General features: G+C 42.9%; 1 protein-coding gene across 4 annotated transcripts in view; it reads right to left on the bottom strand.

Moving 5' to 3' along the window:
* MTRR (5-methyltetrahydrofolate-homocysteine methyltransferase reductase) overlaps positions 1 to 23050 on the bottom strand; it is a 38959-nt gene that overhangs the window by 12337 nt on the left and 3572 nt on the right. For 3 of the 4 annotated variants that reach the window (XM_036847070.1, XM_036847071.1, XM_036847072.1), the window contains exons 4-8: positions 21611 to 21728; positions 10884 to 11262; positions 5531 to 5653; positions 3883 to 4036; positions 2691 to 2779 (exon numbers count right to left, since the gene is read on the bottom strand). In XM_036847070.1, coding sequence (XP_036702965.1) covers positions 2691 to 2779; positions 3883 to 4036; positions 5531 to 5653; positions 10884 to 11262; positions 21611 to 21728 — 863 coding nt within the window. The remainder of the gene's footprint in view (positions 1 to 2690; positions 2780 to 3882; positions 4037 to 5530; positions 5654 to 10883; positions 11263 to 21610; positions 21729 to 23050) is intronic. The other variant, XM_036847073.1, reaches the window with a different exon arrangement.

The following is a 23050-nucleotide window of genomic DNA, read 5'->3' as shown; positions in this document are numbered from 1 at the left end:
AAGTCCCGGACCCGTAGTCTCAAAGACGGAACCAAGTCCAAACTCTTGGGCAAAAGACCAAACTTGCTAATGACAACTTTTGGTTCTAATGCAATTCCAAGCACGTCCATCATGGGACATATAAAGCTCTCATTACTCACGGGAAGCAAAGAGCTTCGGGAAGTCATCTGCATCAACGCTACCTGAAACGCGAGTGGGCACCACTACTTTTTACTCCATGGCTCCCACATCCCGGAGGGCTGGATGCCCTTAACAGGGAAAATGAGATCCATGTTCCTGTGAGGGTCACGGGTTTCCACTGGCCCAGCCAAGAATCCCTGCTTAAACTATCCAGATACCAACAAATTACATGGCTTCTTCAAAGTGCCGGACACAGAACAAGCAGCTGGGAAACGTCGTGGCATAAAGCCCCAGGTCTCTGCATGGATCTCTGGTAAGACAGGAGTTTACCAAGAACACTTCACACCACGCTTTCTCAAGTCAATAAAATTCCCTAAATTACAGGCTATAACACTAGCAATTGTAAATCCTTCACTTTACAATTACAGAAACTTCAAGGTACTAAAATAGGAAATACAGCACTGTGCAGAGAACTGACAAACGTTACTAAAACTTAAATTATAAATATTTTTAACGTAGTAATTCTACTCCAAGGAATTTATTTTTTAAAAAAACTTCAGGGGGCTTCCCTGGTGGTCCAGTGGGTAAGACTCCGCCCTCCCAATGCAGGAGGCCCAGGGTTCGAACCCTGGTCGGGGAACTAAGAAGTCCGCATGCATGCCGCAACTAAGAATTCGCATGCTGAAACTAAGACCCGGCGGAGCCTAAATAAATAAATAAAAATAAATCTAAAAAAAAAGTTTTTAAAAAAATTTTTTAATAAAAATAAAAAAGACTTCAGGTACTTCCCTGGCAGTCCAGTGGTTAAGACTCCACGCCTCCAATGCAGGGGGCATGGGTTCGATCCCTGGTTGGGGAACTAAGATCCCACACGCCGCCCAGCGCAACCAAAAAATAAATGAATAAATAAAAATAAAAACATAAAAAAGACTTCAAACAAGTGTGCAAAGATGAATCAGAATGTTCACCTATGTAGGTTTTTTAAATAGTGGAAAACTGGAAACAACCAACTGTCCGTAATCAAATCAACAATTGTTTTTTTCTTAAAAAAACATTTTTAAAAATTTATTTATTTTATTTATTTATTTTTGGCTGCACTGGGTCTTCGTTGCTGTGTGCAGGCTTTCTCTAGTTGCAGCGAGCAGGGGCTACTCTTCGTTGTGGTGCGCGGGCTTCTCATTGCAGTGGCTTCTCTTGTTGCAGAGCATGGGCTATAGGTGCGAGGGCTTCAGCGGTTGTGGCATGTGGGGTCAGTAGTTGTGGCACTCGGGCTCTAGAGCACAGGCTCAGTAGTTGTGGCGCACGGGCTTAGTTGCTCTGTGGCATGTGGGATTTTCCTGGACCAGGGATCGAACCCGTGTCCCCTGCATTGGCAGGCGGATTCTTAACCACTGCGCCACCAGGGAAGTCCTCAAATCAACAACTGTGTTGCACCCATAGCATCTTTTAAAAGTATCTTCAGTACCTTTCCACGCTGGCATATCCAAACTCATTTCCTTTTAAGTAAAAAAAGGCATGTTGCAAAACAGCACATATACTACATGACCTCATTTTTCTTTAGCAAAACAAAATCCAAGTGTTAATTACAGGGGTTTGATTATGAAGGACTTTTGCTTCCTGAGTTACTTACTTTTGTGTCCAGACTTTTTATAAGCATATTACTTTTGCAGTAAGGAAAGATATATTTTAAAATATGTACTTCATGAAATTTTCAGAAACGGTAGAGTTAAACTAAAATTGTGAAACTATTTAATCAAGAAGTTCTCATCACAGTGAATTGTAGATTTACTCAAATTATATCTAGGACTAAGCCTCTCCATAAAGTAGTTCACTTCCCAAAGACTACAAATGCAGTAAACACAATAACAAAATAGAGAATAGACACTGCACTGCGGACAGGGTAGCCGAATAATAGTACTATTTATGCTTATTGCAATACAAGTTTGGTAAAGCACAGCTTGGAAAGTGTACCCATGAATATCCACTTGAGTAACATGGTTGTAACAAAATCAGTAGTTCCCGGCATAACACTGACATCCAGTGGATCTTTCTGTCTCCAAATTCATCTAAACATCAATATAACCTACCAAAACCCTTCAATGTTCCCTGAAGAATTCTGACATAATAAATAAGCACAGGTTTTTACACAAAAGGGGTCTTCACAACATTAAACAGGTGGCAAGCAGTGGAAAGGCCCTACACCCCAAGCTTCCTGCCACCAATTAGAGAGAAAAAGTGTCCACGTACAGCTGGAAAACACATGCTACCTAGGGCCACTTTCATCACTAGTTACCGTGCTACATCAAGTTAATGTCTAGAAAAATAAGATTAAGAAAAAGCCCTACCTTAAAAATCTCATTTCAGAAAACAAAAAATTTCAGTATAAGCACAACATAAAAATATTTGCCCATGACAATTACAAAGACACGGCACACCTTGGGAACTATTTTGAACACATGCTGTGAAGACCATATTTTCTAAGCCTTCAAAGGGCAAATACCAGATTTAATAAACCCTACAAAGAAGTGAGCATATTTTTAAATAGTCACCCAAAGAAGAAAGAAAAATACCTTCTTAGGAAGCGCTCGTATTTCAAGGCACCAGGTAAGAAGGAAGTGGAGAGAACACTTCTCGGGTATATGCTGGGGCAAGGTTGCTCCTTTTCAGGCAGACGGGAAAGAATCAATGACACAGAAAACAGAGAAGACAGTGTGTTCCATCCATAAAAACACTAACAGCTGTAAGATTTTACATTATAGTGCTGTCAAAGTACTTGAGGCAATATGACTTGTGGCAATGTTTATTCAATCAAAAAATTTCCTCAAAAGGAATACAGAAGAAAAAACCTACTTTACAAAAACAATGGTTATAAATTCAACAGCATTATTGTACCAGCCATACCTACCAAATCTAGGTACACCAAACAAAAGAAAGGGAAATTATCCAAAACCACTGAACAAAAGAAAGGAACAAAAAGCCAAAAGATGGCAGTGGTCCAATAACACTGCCTATCATCCTCAAAAAGAATTTCAGAACTGACTGAATTCCAGTTCAAGATTCTAAGCAAATAACTAAAAAATAACTTCCTTTAATTATGGAGCAAGCAATTATTTTCATATATTAAATAAGCAAAAACAAATATGCTATGAGAAACAAAAAATAAAAAAAAAAAATTTTTTTTTTTTTTTTTTTGGCCGCGCCATGTGGCTTGCAGGATGTTCCCCCGACCAGGGATTAAACTTGGGCCCCGGCAGTGAAAGCCTGGAGTCCTAACCACTAGGTCACCAGGGAACTCCCAACAAAAAACTTTTAAAAAAGATTCATATAATACAGTTTTTTTTGCATGACAATTTTAATATGCTAACCCAGAAACAAAATAATGCTGATTGCAAAAAACAGCCTAACAAATCAGCCCAACTAACCAACCTGCTTCTCCAAAACCAGTTACATTCATTTTTTTAAGCGTTCCCCAGTTTGCTGCAAGCTTGCTGATTTCCAGAGTTTTGAAAAAGCTGATTCTTCTACTTCACTTTTAATGTCCGTAAGCATCCAATAAGCATAAACTCTATTAGCATCTCATTCAGTGTAACTGACTCATTCAGGGCACCTGACGTGAAAGCTAAAAACCCCCAAGACCAGCAAGTGGCTGTGTTCCGCCTGCTGATCCGTGGCCGACCCCCGGGCACCTGTGCAGACTCGCCCTGGTCACCTCCAATCCCCTGGCCCAGTGACATCCTGGGAAATAAGAGATCAGGGCTGTACCTTTCTTCTTCGTGTCTGCCTTAATGTTCAAGATGACACAATGTTCTCTCCTGTCTGTGAGCTGCAGTCTTTGGAGTAGGTGCTGTACCTCAGAGTCACTGTTGGGACAGATCACGTTAAAGGCATCTCCAGGCTGGTAGGAAAAATCTGTTTTCTAGAGAAGAACCAACATGAGATACAAAAAATTCCACATGAGTTAAAGAGTTTTCGTTGTGGGGTAACAGAGTTTTAAATATATGACCATTTGAATAAATGAATTAGTTTATTGCAATTAGAATTATTTTGTTTCTAACAAGTAAGCCCAAGTAACCAAACAAACATACTTTTATGAGGAGTTATTTTTAAAAAGAGATTCTGTAGTTATCCAATGTTTTTCTTTATATTGAGTATTCATAGACTAGAAATTAAGACCTTCTGCCTCTTCTAAAAATTAAGGTGCTCTGGTAAGTAGTGTTTCAATAATCCATGTAAAAATCCTCTCATGAAAACATACACACACACATATTAGGAGCAAAAGAAACTACTTAAGGCCGTCTGCACTGGTTTTCAATTTCCTTTCTTTACTCCTTTCCTTTGGGGAGGAATAGGGGTCGGGGAGAGCAATTTCTTTTTCCTTAATGACACACGACGTCAAACCACCTGGCTCGGTACTGGCCGTGCACAAACCTGGGCTCCAGGTGGAGCCACCTCCCACAGCAGGTCTACTTAGAGCCGTGTGGGGTGTGGAGCACTCTGGAGAGGGCCCTCTGGCCACACATGCTCACACCTCTAGCCTGGGAGGGACACAGGCTGTCCCTAGCAGGTGGCCAAACCTCTCCTCTTTGTGACAAAAGTACAGAACAAGAGTGAAATGGTTTGGTGTACATACGACATTTAGCAATACGGATTAGAATGTTCAAAAGGAAAATTGAACTACTCAATACTACGTAAGCAAAACCATCTAGTTCTGACGCCTGTCACATTTCTTTCTCTCTCTGAGAAACTCAATTAAACCCACATCGACAGCCTTGGCGCACCCTCTTCTGAGAGCCCAGCCCGCGGAACCTCGCAGGGCCCTCGTCAAGGGTTGAGCCACGTGGCTGTGAGGACGTACAACCACAGCTTCTTAACCTGAGGCCAATGAGGCAGCGGCTGGGGAGGCCTCATGGATGGGGTTGAGAGAGGGAGCACATAAACGCCCGAAAACTGTGTGCAAAGTGTTTATATACAATCATTCTTCTGGAGAGGGGGTCCGTGATTTCTTCCAGATCCTCAAAGGAACAAGGACCACCACTCTGCGAAGTGAACGTCACACGACTGTCTAGTCTGGCTCTACTTCCACTAGCCGCTGACCTCAGGTAAGCAGCTTCCTTCCTAGGGGCTCTTACACGGAAATACTGCTCTGATTCCATCATTCTTTCGCGGGTTAATGAGTAAGGCAGCAACACTTTGCTCTCAAGTAGAATCACCTCCAGTCACTCATTTTAGCCCCTCCTTGAAGTGAAAAGAAAAGGTATGAGGTGGAGAGAAAAAACGATGGGTCAAGAATAAAAAGGCCGCTGTCCAGCCACAGGTCTCACTCTTCCTGAGTGTGTAGACGAGGACACAGCACAAGTCTCTGCACTTGCTGACAACATCCCTGTGCTCAGAAACACATTCTGTAACTTACTGAAATGTCCAATTCTATCAGAAGAGTGGTTTTTATGGCATCATTCATAGTCAGTTGAACTGCCTTTGAAATGGGAACGTGAAAAACTGGATCCACTGAGGTCACAGGTGCTTGGCTTTCCTCCTTGAGAAACAAATGTGATAAAATATTACTAAATGCAGTTTTCAATTATACTTACCACTGCTTCACTTAGTGACAAGGTGAGAGCTACAGGCTCTTTTAAAATGTCCTGCTATTTAAGTATTCTTCTCTAAGGTAAATGGCTACAGACATACGCCTCTCAGTCTTTCAGAACAGAAGCTCACCTACACCTTAAACTTGTCTATTAGACTTTAGAATTTCTGAGATATACGGAAAATATCAGATACTACCATTTTTCATGTAAAGGTCTAACAGTCTTCCTAATGAACTATGCAAGAAGAAATAGCATGCATGCATGCATATTTCAGAAGGAGATTCTAAAGGAAATGACAGATGTCTAAGGTTGGAAGCTGTCTGCACAGATGGTCACAGGAACCCTCAGAGTGGTGGGCTGGTGCTGCCTAAAAGAGCTTTCTCAACAATGGGAATGTTCCATTTCACTGGCCGATACGGAAGTCACTAGACACATGTGCCCACTGAGCACTTGGAAACATGCTTGTGTGACTAAGGAACGGAATTCTTAATTTTATTTGATTTTCATTAATTTAAATTTAAGTAGCCACACGTGGGAAAATATTAAGAAACCCAAATCTTTGTACAACCCCCTCCTTTCATAACTTGATGTTCCTAAGTTCTATTAAAAATAGAAACTTACATCCTAGAAAGTGCTAGGCAATTAATTTTGGATAAGTGGCTGCATGGGAAAGCTAGAAGGAGGGTCAGGGCTGAGAGCCTGCGAGTGGAAGGAAGCGGGGCACGGCCCCCAGCAAGGCTGCTGGGAGCGCCCACAGGTGGCCCTCAGCCAGCTCACAGTCGCCTCTGAGGATCACCTGAGCACTCTCAGGTCCCACCTGCTTTCAGAGGCAGCCCATATCCAGTAACAAATCAATGACTCTAAAGGCCCAGCCCCTCTGCACAACTCAGGACAACTCTGAAGGGCCATCCCAGCTCCAGACAACCCCGTGAGCACAGCTGGGGCCTCTGCTGAGACTGCATCCCAGCTCAGCTTCTCCCAGCGCCCAATCCTGCTTCTGTCCCCTCACATCCCAGGGTGACGAGGACACCCTAAAAAACCATCTCACAGTGATCCCCAGGAACCCAGCCTGGGACAGCCAGCGCCCGAGTAAACCAAGGAAGTTGCTAAAATGGGAGTGTGGAGCTGGACTGCGCGCTGGCCATAAGGACACCACATGGCAGCAGTGCAACAGCTACGTGGGACGGGCACCCCCGGAAGGGAATGCACTAGCTGCTGTGGGGACACGTGCTTGGCAACTATGAGGAAGCAGTACCGATTCAGCCGGCGGAATTAAACCGGAAAAAGTGCAGAAAGCCGAGAATAATTAATCAACAACTAAATTCTAAGTGTGAAAGCCAGAGGACATTCTCTGTAGTTTACAAAGAAGCGCTCATCTCCTGCAGCCTGAGGGCAGAGAAGGCCAAGGACTGACTCAGGCGGGGAAAGAATGGGAGAGGGACATCTGGGTGAATAGCTTGAATCCCTAGATCCCTTGAGCCCTTTGAGCCTGCAGAAGTGGCCACTCCTGCCTATTAAGAGCAAGAACTCCCTTCTCGAATTAAGACAATGCAGGGACTCTACCCGTGCACCCCATCTCTCCTCCTGGCTGCTGGACCAATAACTACAGTTAGGTAGCAACAAACCTGGCTGCTTGTGTGTTGGGCCAGCCCCAAAGAAAGTGCAGGACAGCAACATACACCAATAGAATATGTGCGCACAAGATAGAACATCGAGGTCCTGGGTCAGGCAGGGTAGAACATAAATTTGGATAAAGGATTTTTTCTAGCTGGGACACTCTCCTAGGATACGGGCTTTACACACCCTGGCACGAGCCCCCAGAGATGATGTGAACATGCTGACAGCAGGGTTACGAGAGCAAAGAAAAAGCAAGGGCCTGTACTAAGTGGGGCAGAAATGCCAAGACCAGGGCCAGCATTCAAAGACAGGATTAAAAGCTCAGAGAAGAGGGCCTACTAGAGTGGATAAAACCATGTAAAGCCAAACCCCACCAGATGACGATGTTCCCTGAAGCACCCAGAGAATACAGCGCTGCCAAGACCAACAGGACTGTGCTGGTGAGAGGGGCACCAGCACCAGTGACTTCAAGGCTGGCCTCCCCTGCTGACCGGAGCTCACAGACTGGGCTCACAGCAACAGGAAAACCAGGATTCCGCCTCCCCCCCCACCCACAAGGAACAGAGGGAGGCAGGAGCACTTAGCCAGGAAAGCCGGGGGGCACAATTATCACGGTGAGTTGGAAAGCTGGGGGTTGCCAGGGGGCCTGACTCTCAGAATTAGCGGAAATGACTGCAAACACGGCTCCTGGAGGGTCAGCCAACAAGGGCACTGGACCAATCCTGACAAGGAGAAGGAATGAAGGAGTCACGAGCAGGAAGCTGCTCCTCATTCAAGACCCCTTGTCCAGGTCCGGACCTGCGCCAGCCGTGAGACCCGGAGCCCTCTGAGCGCAGAAGCAGGCAGGCTCCCAGGAGGGACCCCGCACGGCACAGAAACTGCACCCGGTAACGCCTGCCCAAGGGGGAAACGTGCACTGGGCCAAGGGGAATGTCCCAGTACTTCAGGGACTGCTGGACGACGGTCCAAGCTGATGCTGTTACCCCAAGTGTCATCACGGCCCAGTAAGAGTGAGGTCTACGAGGCCAGGCAGTAAATGGAGTCCTGGCCCAAGCCCGGCTCAGTGGGTCCACAGGTCACTTGGCAGTGAGCATAACCCCACACTGGATCCCTGGCCCGTGGGCTAAGAGCTGTCACAGTGGGGAAGGCCAAGACGAGGCCTCTGAATTTGACACCAGCCTCTCTCCTCATCAAGGTATAGAATTAAAAACAATATAGCATCCTAGGAGGAAAGGCAGATAGCAATATAATCCTTAAAAATCTAAAGGATACAGGAGGGTGTCCATCATAGTTCCATGTAAGTCACCAGCCTGGCCCCTGCAAAAACCAGACGGATCCTGGGGGATGACAATGAATGCCAGAAACTCAAACAAGCAGTAGCTCCAACAGCGGATGGACGGTTTTCTTTGACAGAGCAGTTAACATGGCCTCAGGCACGTGGCACGTGGACAAAGGTTTAGCCAAGGTGCTCTTTTCCATTTCTATCCATAAAGAGGAGCAGACACGTTCACTTTCACTTGAACATTTATAATTCTACCCCAAGACCATGACATCGTTCCTGCTTGCTGGTACAAGACAGTGCGAATAAATGCGGAACATCCGGACACCCAGCAAAACATCACCCTAGTCCACAGTATCAACACCATTATGCTGATCAGATGATGCTGGAGTCTTCTGTGCCGTATGGAGATTGAGGGCCTGTGGTGTAAGTACAGTTTTTAGGATTCCAATGTTTGGTGCGTGTCAGGACATCCCCTCCCAAGTAAAGGATACACTATCTCATCTTGCACTTCACTTCACCGAGAGAGATGCATTACACCTGGCAGGCCTCTCTTCAGGCTCTGGGATACTGAAATACCGCTCCAACCCAAACACCAGGTGACACAAAAGTGGCCAGCTTTGAGGGGGCCCGGAGCAGGAAGGAGCTCTGCAGCAGGACCCCGTGACACGCTCACCGTAGGCCATGCTGCTTGTACTGCAAAGTCCAGGAGATCCCACGGCGTTAGAGGCAGAGGGGTGGGGAGACGACGCTGTGTGGCGTGAGTGGGTCCAGCTGAAGGCTTTCTGATGGCTGCACTGAAGCTCAGCTTCCCACTCGGCCCAGTCCTGCTTCCACCCTCCCCTCCCCCACCCACCCTGCCCCCAAGGTGATTATCCCAAGAGGATGCCCTAAGAAAGGAAACTTTTTTCCCCAACCCCTTACCCTCTAGGTATATCCTTTGAACAGATTTACACAACTTTCCCTTAAATAGTTGAGATTTTAAAAAATCTTTTAACCACATTACCAACCAAGCCTATTTAATGATACCTACCATAAAAGAAACTCTCAGCAGATCCTCAGTGAAGTGCCTTGTCAGATCAGTCAGCGCTCACCGCCTCTGCCACATGCACCCATCCTTGCAGCAAGCACACGGGGCCTGGCTCTCCACACGTCCATGCACCCTGCTCCCACCAGCCCAGCATGTTCACTAGAGCCACCCATGCCTGGTCCCAGCCCTGACTACAATGTACTTATTGTGATGACCCCACTTAATAAATAATGAAGTATGAGTGCAAAAGCAATAACCCATGGCAGGTCATATAAAACCATACCTGTTTATCTGAATGCATTAGAAAAACACTATAAAAATATGATGCTAAAAACACTAATATCATCTCAGATATATGCAAACAGTTCTAGTAAACTAGAAAGCTGTACTTATATTGTTTCTAAAATGTCTAAATGGTTCATCATTTAATAAAAAGAAACAAAGAAACAAGAAAACATGATGGCTGTACTAAAGGTGTGGTTTACGCGAGAAAGCCCCTGTGGGACTCCAATCAGCCACTCTAAAAAAGAGGGCTTGGCTCCGCATTACAAGATTGGTTGCACTGGAAATTTATTCCAAGCATGCTGGAAGAAATTTCAGGGTACCAAATACTGGCAATCATGGGGTAATATTAGCTATTATTCAACTTGATGCTCAAAAATTTAAAGACCACTTTAAAGTCATTTATTTATTGACAGGAAAAATACTCTAGGCAAACAGAAAAAGACTTAATATAGACAAAAATATATGTGTAAGATATTATCAAGAAAAAGAAAAACCCACAAAGTGGAGTAACCCAGAATACCAAAAATCCATACTGGGAAAAGATTTTCCTATAAATGAGTCCTCTGAGTTTAGCTGCTGAGATAATTTCCTGACTGCCCACAACAACTTGCCCTCATCTGGCTGACATATAAAGTGAGAAACCAAGAAGTTAATTCTCCAAAATGATGGAGAAACTGAGCTGTTAACCATTTCCTTCTTCAAAGAATAACACCACAAGCAGGTGTGCAATGCGTGGAGGTAGCACCTCTCCAGTGACTACTCAGTTCCGCCAGTGCAGTGCAGAAGCAGCCACAGGCGCCGCGTGAATGGATGGGCATGGCTGGGCTCCAATAAAACTTTATTTACAAAAGAGAGGTGGGAGACCACACTCTCCCTGCACGCCACAGTCTGCTGGCCTCCATCATAATGTAATTTAAAAAACACCACCACCACCACCACCCACGGCGCATAAAGTAAAACTGCTTACCTGGCCAAAGGACTCCTCCAGATGCACCTGTAAATATTCTGGTGGTAAAGCGGGAATATTCAGAGAGGCTTGTGAAAGCGGGGGTACTGAACGGATAAGCGAGGGCTCAAAGTCTGCAATCAATGTATTCGATTGACCTCTGTTCACAGCATTTTGCTCTATAACTTCAGCATCCTTTCGTCTGGAATCATCTAATCTCAGAAGTCCAACCTGTGATTCAATGTGTAATAATTCCGGTGTCACGGGGTCTGTCCTCCGGGAGGCATTAGATGCCATTGTGAGAGTTCCATTCATCTCCTCTCTTCCTCTACTCAACAGAAAATGCTTCGCCAGGGCAGCCCAGAGTCCGTTAATCCATGGCTCAACCACAAGTTCTAAACTGGATTGTTGTAATAAAAAAGGAAAAAAGAAACAAATGCCTAAGTTCTCCATTTAAATACATAACAATTGGATAATGGCAGAATCTGTCCATTTGACAGAATGCTGTGCAACTGTCAAAAACACTAAATATGGAGGCTATTCAGAATACAAAAAATACTTATGAATGATTAAGCTAAAAAGCAGAACATTATTGTGTTCATTAGCGCTGTGCTGTAAAAAATTCAGAGAGCAAAAATGAAGATAATTTAGTAAAAGGTAATAGCAGTGTGATTCCTCTTAACTTCCTAAAACAGAGCTGGTAATTTAAGAAGCTGTAATTTTAAAGAGGCATGCTAAATTCTGATGAGGCTAACAGTACTTACCCAAAATCCAAGTCTACTCTAATATCACAAATGATAATTGCATCAATCGAATGCACCATCTTTTTTTTTTTTTTGTGCCTAGCCAATTTACTGATCTTTGTTTCCCACAGATTAAAATATCACCAAGAAACCACTCCAGATTAACGCTCTTTTGACTAATAGTTCAAACCTTCGATCAGTTCTGAGCAATTATTCTGGTAAAATTTCCAGGCAGGCTGACCACAGGGGAAAAAAGCAAGCATCCTTTAGGAGAGCTGAATTAATCATAAATACAGGGGACTTCCCTGGTGGCGCAGTGGTTAAGAATCCGCCTGCCAATGCAGGAGACATGGGTTCAAGCCCTGGTCTGGGAAGACCCCACATGCTGTGGAGCAACTAAGTCCGTGAGCCACAACTACTGAGCCTGCGCTCTAGAGCCCGCGAGCCACAACTACTGAAGCCCACGCGCCTAGAGCCCCTGCTCTGCAACAAGAGAAGCCACTGCAATGAGAAGCCCGCGCACCGCAACGAAGAGTAGCCCCTGCTTGCTGCAACTAGAGAAAGCCCGCGCACAGCAATGAAGACCCAACACAGCCAAAAATAAATTAATTAATTTAAAAAAAAATCATAAGTACATTTTAAAATACAGTAGTCTACTTACTACTAGCAAAGTATGAGGGCTCAACAATAACAGTCCCTACACTCCCTGAACAGAAACCGTACACAGAGTGTACAGAATTGCTAAGAAAGACTGCATCAGGACCTTGGGAATAACATCTTTGTCATTTTCAATCACAACTCAAACAAGTTATCAATTAAATTCCAATTCATAAAGCTAAATGACAATTAAGAGGAGACATATTATAGACCTCCATGTTATTGCAACTTGGACCATAATTTCATCATATTCATTTGGTGCTCACAGTACATAGTTCCAAATTTGGTCACACAGTACATCTATCCCTCAGAAGCCTTTGGAAGAGCAAGCATATAAAATCCGCAGTTCAATAATGACAGCTACATTTAACACCCCATTCTCAACTCAGAAATAGTAAGATGATAATACCCATAAATCAGAAAGCTCATACTTGCTGTGTGCTTACTACGTGGCAGGCATTGTTCTAAAATAACAACTTGTATTAATTCATTTGATGCTCCAAAGAACCTTACACAACATGTACTATTATTATCTATTTTACAAGGGAGAAACCAAGGCACAAAAAGTTTAAGTAATCTGACCAAGGTTTCACAGTCAGTAAGTGGGGAAAATCAAGGATTTGAACCCAGATGTATGGACTCCAGTCTACATTCTTAACCCCTTCAATGTGGTGGTACTTTAAGCCAAGATGTCTCCTTGAAAATATTTTAATCTTACAAAAGTGTACTTAGGTTGACAATTTAAGAGATGCAGGCTGCTAAAATATACATTCAAGAATTTTAGGGAGAGAGGAGAAGATGGCGGAAGAGTAAGAAGCAGAGATCACCTTCTTCCCCAAAGATATTTCCTCCCCAGAAATACACCTACACGTGGAACTACTACTATAGAACACCCACTGAACGCTGGCAGAAGATGTCAGACCTCCCAAAAGGCAAGAAACTCCCCACGTACCTGGATAGGGCAAAAGAAAAAAGAAATAACAGAGACAAAAGAATAGGGACGGGACCTGCACCAGCGGGAGGGAGCTGTGAAGGAGGAAAGGTTTCCACGCACTAGGAAGCCCCTTCACGGGTGGAGACTGTGGGTGGCAGAGGGGGGAGCTTCGGAGCCACGGAGGAGAGCGCAGCCAAAGGGGTGCAGAGGGCAAAGCGGAGAGATTCCCGCACAGAGGATCCGTGCCGACCAGCGCTCACCAGCCCAAGAGGCTTGTCTGCTCCCCCGCCGGAGCAGGCGGGGCTGGGAGCTGAGGCTCGGGCTTCGGTCGGATCGCAGGGAGAGGACTGGGGTTGGCGGCGTGAACACAGCCGGAAGGGGCTAGTGCGCCACAGCTAGCCGGAAGGGAGTCCGGGAAAAGGACTGGAGCTGCCGAACAGGCAAGAGACTTTTTCTTCCCTCTTTGTTTCCTGGTGTGCGAGGAGAGGGGATTCAGAGCGCCGCCTAAACGAGCTCCAGAGACGGGCGTGAGCCGCGGCCATCAGCGCGGACCCCAGAGACGGGCGTGAGACGCTGGGGCTGCTGCTGCCGCCACCAAGAAGCCTGTGTGCGAGCACAGGTCACTCTCCACACCGCCCCTCCCGGGAGCCTGTGCAGCCCGCCACCGCCAGGGTCCCGTGACCGGGGACAACTTCCCCGGAAGAACGCACGGCGCGCCTCGGGCTGCTGCAACATCACGCCGGCCTCTGCCGCCGCAGGCTCGCCCTGCCTCCTCTGCACCCCTCCCTCCCCGCGGCCTGAGTGAACCAGAGCCCCTGAAGCAGCTGCTCCTTTAACCCCGTCCTGTCTGAGCGAAGAACAGACGCCCTCAGGTGACCTACACGCAGAGGCGGGTCCAAATCCAAGGCTGAACCCCGGGAGCTGTGCAAACAAAGAAGAGAAAGGGAAATCTCTCCCAGCAGCCTCAGGAGCAGAGGATTAAATCTCCACAATCAACTTGATGTACCTGCATCTGTGGAATACCTGAATAGACAACGAATCATCCCAAATTGAGGAGGTGGACTTTGGGAGCAACGATATATATATATTTTTCCTGTTTTCTCTTTTTGTGAGTGTGTATGTGTATGCTTCTGTGTGAGATTTTGTCTGTATAGCTTTGCTTTCACCATGTGTCCTAGGGTTCTGTCTGTCGTTTTTTTTTTTTTTTTCTTAAAAAATTTTTTTTCTACTTAAAAAATTTTTTTTCTTAATAATTATTTTTTATTTTAATAACTTTATTTTACTTTATTTTATTTTATCCTCTTTCTTCCTTTCTATTTTTTCTCCCTTTCATTCTGAGCCATGTGGATGAAAGGCTCTTGGCGCTCCAGCCAGGCATCAGGGCTATGCCTCTGAGGTGGGAGAGCCAATTTCAGGACACTGGTCCACAAGAGACCTACCAGCTCCACATAATACCAAACAGCGAAAATCTCCCAGAGATCTCCATCTCAACATCAAGACCCAGCTTCACTCAACAACCAGCAAGCTACAGTGCTGGACACCCTATGCCAAACAACTAGCAAGATAGGAACACAACCCCACCCATTAGCAGAGAGGCTTCCTAAAATCATAATAAGGCCACAGACACCCTGAAACACACCACCAGACATGGACCTGCCCACCAGAAAGACAAGATCCAGCCTCATCCACCAGAACACAGGCACTAGTCCCCTCCACCAGGAAGCCTACACAACCCACTGAACCAACCTTAGCCACTGGGGACAGATACCAAAAACAACAGGAACTATGAACCTGCAGCCTGCGAAAAGGAGACCCCAAACACAGTAAGTGAAGCAAAATGAGACGACAGAAAAACACACAGCAGATGAAGGAGCAAGGTAAAAACACATCAGACCTAACAAATGAAGAGGAAATAGGCAGTCTACCTGAAAAAGAATTCAGAATAATGATAGTAAAGATGATCCAAAATCTTGTAAATAGAATAGACAAAATGCAAGAAACATTTAACAAGGACGCAGAAGAACTAAAGAGGAACCAAGCAACGATGAACAACACAATAAATGAAATTAAAAATACTCTAGAAGGAATCAATGGCAGAATAACTGAGGCAGAAGAACGGATAAGTGACCTGGAAGATAAAATAGTGGAAATAACTACTGCAGAGCAGAATAAAGAAAAAAGAATGAAAAGAGCTGAGGACAGTCTCAGAGACCTCTGGGACAACATTAAACGCACCAACATTCGAATTATACGGGTCCCAGAAGAAGAAGAGAAAAAAGAAAGGGACTGAGAAAATATTTGAAGAGATTATAGTTGAAAACTTCCCTAATATGGGAAAGGAAATAGTTAATCAAGTCCTGGAAGCACAGAGAGTCCCATACAGGATAAATCCAAGGAGAAACACGCCAAGACACATATTAATCAAACTATCAAAAATTGAATATAAAGAAAACATATTAAAAGCAGCAAGGGAAAAACAACAAATAACACACAAGGGAATCCCCATAAGGTCAACAGCTGATCTTTCAGCAGAAACTCTGTAAGCCAGAAGGGAGTGGCAAGACATACTTAAAGTGATGAAGGAGAAAAACCTACAACCAAGATTACTCTACCCAGCAAGGATCTCATTCAGATTTAATGGAGAAATTAAAACCTTTATAGACAAGCAAAAGCTGAGAGAGTTCAGCACCACCAAACCAGCTTTACAACAAATGCTAAAGGAACTTCTCTAGGCAAGAAACACAAGAGAAGGAAAACACCTACAATAACAAACCCAAAACATTTAAGAAAATGGGAATAGGAACATACATATCGATAATTACCTTAAATGTAAATGGATTAAATGCTCCCACCAAAAAACACAGACTGGCTAAATGGATACAAAAACAAGACCCGTATATATGCTGTCTACAAAAGACCCACTTCAGATCTAGGGACACATACAAACTGAAAGTGAGGGGATGGAAAAAGATATTCCATGCAAATGGAAATCAAAAGAAAGCTGGAGTAGCAATTCTCATATCAGACAAAATAGACTTTAAAATAAAGACTATTACAAGAGACAAAGAAGGGCACTATATAATGATCAAGGGATCGATCCAAGAGGAAGGTATAACAATTGTAAATATTTATGCACCCAACATAGGAGCACCTCAATACATAAGGCAAATACTAACAGCCATAAAAGGGGAAATCGACAGCAACACAATCATAGTAGGGGACTTTAACAACCCACTTTCACCAACGGACAGATCATCCAAAATGAAAATAAATAAGGAAACACAAGCTTTAAATGATACATTAAACAAGATGGACTTAATTGATATTTATAGGACATTCCACCCAAAAACAACAGAATACACATTTTTCTCAAGTGCTCATGGAACATTCTCCAGGATAGATCATATCTTGGGTCACAAATCAAGCCTTGGTAAATTTAAGAAAATTGAAATCATATCAAGTATCTTTTCCGACCACAACACTATGAGACTAGATATCAATTACAGGAAAAGATCTGTAAAAAATACAAACACATGGAGGCTAAACAACACACTACTTAATAACGAAGTGATCACTGAAGAAATCAAAGGGGAAATCAAAAAATACCTAGAAACAAATGACAATGGAGACATGACGACCCAAAACCTACGGGATGCAGCAAAAGCAGTTCTAAGAGGGAAGTTTACAGCAACACAAGCCTACCTCAAGAAACAGGAAACATCTCAAATAAACAACCTAACCTTGCACCTAAAGCAATTAGAGAAAGAAGAACAAAACAACCCCAAAGTTAGCAGAAGGAAAGAAATCATAAAGATCAGATCAGAAATAAATGAAAAAGAAATGAAGGAAACAATAGCAAAGATCAATAAAACTAAAAGCTGGTTCTTTGAGAAGATAAACAAAATTGATAAACCATTAGCCAGACTCACCAAGAGAAAAAGGGAGAAGACTCATATCAATAGAATTAGAAATGAAAAAGGAGAAGTAACAACTGACACTGCAGAAATACAAACGATCATGAGAGATTACTACAAGCAAGTATATGCCAATAAAATGGACAACCTGGAAGAAATGGACAAATTCTTAGAACTGCACAACCTGCCAAGACTGAACCAGGAAGAAATAGAAAATATGAACAGACCAATCACAAGCACTGAAATTGAAACTGTGATTAAAAATCTTCCAACAACAAAAGCCCAGGATCAGATGGCTTCACAGGCGAATTCTATCAAACATTTAGAGAAGAGCTAACACCTATCCTTCTCAAACTCTTCCAAAATATTGCAGAGGGAGGAACACTCCCAAACTCATTCTACGAGGCCACCATCACCCTGATACCAAAACCAGACAAAGATGTCACAAAGAAAGAAAACTACAGGCCAATATCACTGATGAACATAGATGCAAAAATCCTCAACAAAATACTAGCAAACAGAATCCAACAGCACATTAAAAGGATCATACACCATGATCAAGTGGCGTTTATTCCAGGAATGCAAGGATTCTTCAATATACGCAAATCAATCAACGTGATACATCATATTAACAAATTGAAGGAGAAAAACCATATGATCATCTCAACAGATGCAGAAAAAGCTTTCGACAAAATTCAACACCCATTTATGATAAAAGCCCTGCAGGAAGTAGGCACAGAGGGAACTTTCCTGAACATAATATAGGCCATATATGACAAACCCACAGCCAACATTGTCCTCAATGGTGAAAAACTGAAACCATTTCCACTAAGATCAGGAACAAGACAAGGTTGCCCACTCTCACCACTATTATTCAACACAGTTTTGGAAGTGTTAGCCACAGCAATCAGAGAAGAAAAAGGAATCCAAATTGGAAAAGAAGAAGTAAAGCTGTCACTGTTTGCAGATGACATGAGACTATACACAGAGGATCCTAAAGATGCTACCAGAAAACTACTACAGCTAATCAATGAATTTGGTAAAGTAGCAGGATACAAAATTAATGCACAGAAATCTCTTGCATTCCTATACACTAATGATGAAAAATATGAAAGTGAAATTAAGAAAACACTCCCATTTACCATTGCAACAAAAAGAATAAAATATCTAGGAATAAACCTACCTAAGGAGACAAAAGACCTGTATGCAGAAAATTATAAGACACTGATGAAAGAAATTAAAGATGATACAAATAGATGGAGAGATATACCATGTTCTTGGATTGGAAGAATCAACATGGTGAAAATGACTATACTACCCAAAGCAATCTACAGATTCAATGCAACCCCTATCAAACTACCACTGGCATTTTTCACAGAACTAGAACAATTTGTATGGAAACACAAAAGACCCCGAATAGCCAAAGCAATCTTTAGAACGAAAAATGGAGCTGGAGGAATCTGGCTCCCTGACTTCAGACTATACTACAAAGTTACAGTAATCAAGACAGTTTGGTACTGGCACAAAAACAGAAACATAGATCAATGGAACAGGATAGAAAGCCCAGAGATAAACCCACGCACATATGATCACCTTATCTTTGATAAAGGAGGCAAGGATATACAGTGGAGAAAAGACAGCCTCTTCAATAAGTGGTGCTGGAAAACTGGACAGCTACATGTAAAAGAATGAAATTAGAACACTCCCTAACACCATACAGAAAAATAAACTCAAAATGGATTAAAGACCTAAAAGTAAGACCAGACACTATAAACTCTTAGAGGAAAACATAACAGAACACTCTATGACATAAATCACAGCACGATCCTTTTTGACCCACCTACTAGAGAAATGGAAATAAAAACAAAAATAAACAAATGGGACCTAATGAAAGTTAAAAGCTTTTGCATAGCAAAGGAAAACATTAACAAGACGAAAAGACAACCCTCAGAATGGGAGAAAAGATTTGCAAATGACGCAACTGACAAAGGATTAATCTCCAAAATTTACAAGCAGCTCATGCAGCTCAATAACAAAGAAAACAAGCAACCCAATCCAAAAATGGGCAGAAGACCTAAACAGACATTTCTCCAAAGAAGATATACAGATTGCCAACAAACACATGAAAGAATGCTCAACATCATTAATCATTAGAGAAATGCAAATCAAAACTACAATGAGGGCTTCCCTGGTGGCACAGTGGTTGAGAGTCTGCCTGCCAGTGCAGGGGACACGGGTTCATGCCCTGGTCTGGGAAGATCCCACATGCCACGGAGCAACTAGGCCCGTGAGCCACAATTGCTGAGCCTGCGCGTCTGGAGCCTGTGCTCCGCAACAAGAGAGGCCGCGATAGTGAGAGGCTCGCGCACCGCGATGAAGAGTGGCCCCCACTTGCCGCAACTAGAGAAAGCCCTCACACAGAAACGAAGACCCAACACAGCCATAAATAAATAAATAAAATTAAAAAAAAAAATCCAATACCTCAAAAAAAAAAAAAAAAAAAACCTACAATGAGGTATCATCTCACACCGGTCAGAATGGCCATCATCAAAAAATCTAGAAACAATAAATGCTGGAGAGGGTGTGGAGAAAAGGGAACACTCTTGCACTGTTGGTGGGAATGTAAATTGATACAGCCACTATGGAGAACAGTATGGAGGTTCCTTAAAAAACTAAAAATAGAACTACCATATGACCCAGCAATCCCACTACTGGGCATATACCCTGAGAAAACCATAATTCAAAAAGAGTCATGTACCAAAATGTTCATTGCAGCTCTATTTACAATAGCCAGGACATGGAAGCAACCTAAGTGTCCATCATCGGATGAATGGATAAAGAAGATGTGGCACATATATAAAATGGAATATTACTCAGCCATAAAAAGAAACAAAATTGAGTTATTTGTAGTGAGGTGGATGGAGTTATAGAGTCTGTCATACAGAGTGAAGTAAGTGAGAAAGAGAAAAACAAATACAGTATGCTAACACATATATATGGAATCTAAGGAAAAAAAAAAAAGGTCATGAAGAACCTAGTGGCAAGATGGGAATAAAGATGCAGACCTACTAGAGAATGGACTTGAGGATATGGGGAGGGGGAAGGGTAAGATGTGACAAAGTGAGAGAGTGGCATGGACATATATACACTACCAAACGTAAAACAGCTAGCTAGTGGGAAGCAACCGCATAGCAGAGGGAAATCAGCTCTGTGCTTTGTGATCACCTAGAGGGGTGGAATAGGGAGGGTGGGAGGGAGGGAGATGCAAGAGGGAAGAGATATGGGAACATATGTATATGTATAACTGATTCACTTTGTTATAAAGCAGAAACTAACACACCATTGTAAAGCAATTATACTCCAAGAAAGATGTTAAAAAAAAGAATTTTAATGCTCGATCCAATAGATGAACAGGGAAATTGAAAGCCTTTGAAGTAAAAAATGAACTGAGCAATAGGACTAATGGATTTATGGGGGTTTAGCAATTAAACAGCTCATACAGGACAATAAACATTTAATGCCAACAAGGTTCGGGGTTGGGGGGAAGCCCAATACAAAGGGACAAAACTAAAAGATAACGCGCAAGGAAATGTGGCAGAGCTTTGTTATCAGAAAGGACATGTGCCCTCGGAAGATGGAACAAATCCACAGTATCACAGCTGCAGAAAACGACGGATGTAGTGGACTCAAAGGCTGAGTTATGGGGAAACAGAAGTGTCTCCAACACGCCCGTTTAAGGTGATATACATAGAAAAGCACGACCTTTGCTGAACTTGTCATGATGCATAAACACAGATCTGGTGGGTGAGATTTGCCTAGTAGAAAAAAAATCAAAGGCGTGTGTGTGCTGTTTTCTGCCTAAAGCAGTTCAAGGATAAATGACAGCATAAGTTGTAGCACAGTACCTGTAAGGTTTCTGAATTAAGACATTAAGAACATTTGAAAGGTGGCACATAGAGTGAAATGCTGAATTGTAAAAACAAGAAAAAATTAATGAAATAGAAATATTTCCGGTTGGCATGGTGGCAAGTGGCCAACAGGAGGGAGAACACTGAGGAACCAGTGTGCCAGGAAGGCCTCTGACCCGCCTCCTCCAACCGTAACTCATGGCCGCTGGGCACCCTCCACGTGGGAGGTCCCGAGTCCAGTCGCTCCCGTGGGCACACGCTACCCAAGTGCCTAAAGACAATGCTGACTTTTTGCAAACACCTACACACTTTTAAGACTAAGGTAACTGTACTGGGGAACCTTTCCTAGTTTCTTCCATTAACAGATACTGAGATGGATAAGGCACACAAAAAAAATCAGCAAAATAGATAAGTGAAACCCTGGATGGTCTTCTTTGGTGCTAGAATTAAAGACAGCTAACAAAACTAAAATAAGACTTTCAACATCGAAGTTTAGTGCTGGATCAAAAGTGAACCCCTTTTATAAACTCACTAACTTTCATCATGTACAAACAAGGTTTACTGGAAGTGACAGAAAATACGTTGCTCTTACCCTACACAGTCATCCGCGTGGCCAGTGTCATAGAAACGCTGGGCACCAAGCTCTTGCAATCGTTTATCAATTATCTTCCCCCCATTACAGAAGTACGTGTATTCTGAATCACCCAGACCTAAAGAGCCCAAATAGGTTATCAGTATGCAATAAGGTTTAAATTTAACCACATACAGAAGAGAGAAACAAAACATTTAAAACAATACCACTCCATGCTGTTGTTGATGGAACAAGAAATAATGTATAGCTTCACATTTTCTTATTTTTTCCTTGAGAAATACTAAGTATACAAATAGAAACAAATAAATACTTTGGACCACTATTAACAGAAATAGATCTCACATTTTTGTTTCCATGAATCTGTGTAAAAATATGGCAATCTGTAAACAAGGATTAAAAACAGGTAGTATCTGTATTTGCAGACTTTTCCAATCTACTGCAGGGTCTGCAAAGTATAGCCAATTGTGAGCCAATTACCACCCACTGCCTTTGTAAATAAAGTTTTATTGGAACACAGCCAGGTCCACTGGTTCACACCTTGCTATGGCAGGTTCAAGTGACAACAACAGAGCTAAGTAGATGGTATAGAGACTAATGGCCTGCAAAGCCTAAAATTTTTACTATCTTGTCCTTTACCATTTACTGACTCCTAATCTAGAACATGAAAAGGTTACATCTGAAACACAAACAACCATTTATTTGCTCTGTTTCTGTGCTGGATAAATTAAGAATTGCTTCTATGTTTCCTGGTAAGAAATGGACTAATATTTTCATACTTAGTTGAAAATTTAAAGTTAAAAGCTTAAATTTCTAGTTGTTTAACTGTCTTCCTGGATTTTTCCTACAAGAATGAGGTGAGCAATTGGTGGGTCCATATACGGGCCTAAGACTGACTAAAGCGGTTGGATAAGCTTCAGTGTTTCCTTTTAAATAATTTTTTGAGGAATTTTTAAAGCAATACGTACATGTTCACTCTTGAAAGTAAAGAAACTGGAAAAAAACAAATTAGAAAGATGTGAACACTCTAAAATGCTCTCTTGAATACATTACACGACAGATCTTGGCCAGGGTCACAACCTCAAATCTCTAACCGATTATTTATCATAGCACATTCCATCCCTCCTAGATACCTTCCCCAAAATAGTTGTCAAAGGTGAACACAGATCACAAGCCAGGCAAATGGACCCTGAATTCCCTCTCTGGTGCCCTACCTTGCTGAGCCGGTCCTTCTGATCCTTTAATATTTTAAACCTATACTTCACAGAGCCTTAGGCCAGTGCTTCTTAAGCTGGGATACATATTAGAGTCACCTGGGAGCTTTAAAAATACTGATACCAGGACCCTACCTCAGAACAATTAAGTCAGAATCACTGGAGAGGGGGCTCAAAATAATGGAATTGGAAGGAAAACTCCCCCAGCAGATCCCAGTGCATGGCCAGG

Source organism: Balaenoptera musculus, chromosome 3 (genome assembly GCF_009873245.2).
Source record: "Balaenoptera musculus isolate JJ_BM4_2016_0621 chromosome 3, mBalMus1.pri.v3, whole genome shotgun sequence".
NCBI classification, from domain to species: Eukaryota; Metazoa; Chordata; class Mammalia; order Artiodactyla; family Balaenopteridae; genus Balaenoptera; species Balaenoptera musculus.
The sequence above is the reverse complement of the archived record's forward strand: the minus strand, read 5'-3'. Positions and strand labels throughout refer to the sequence as shown.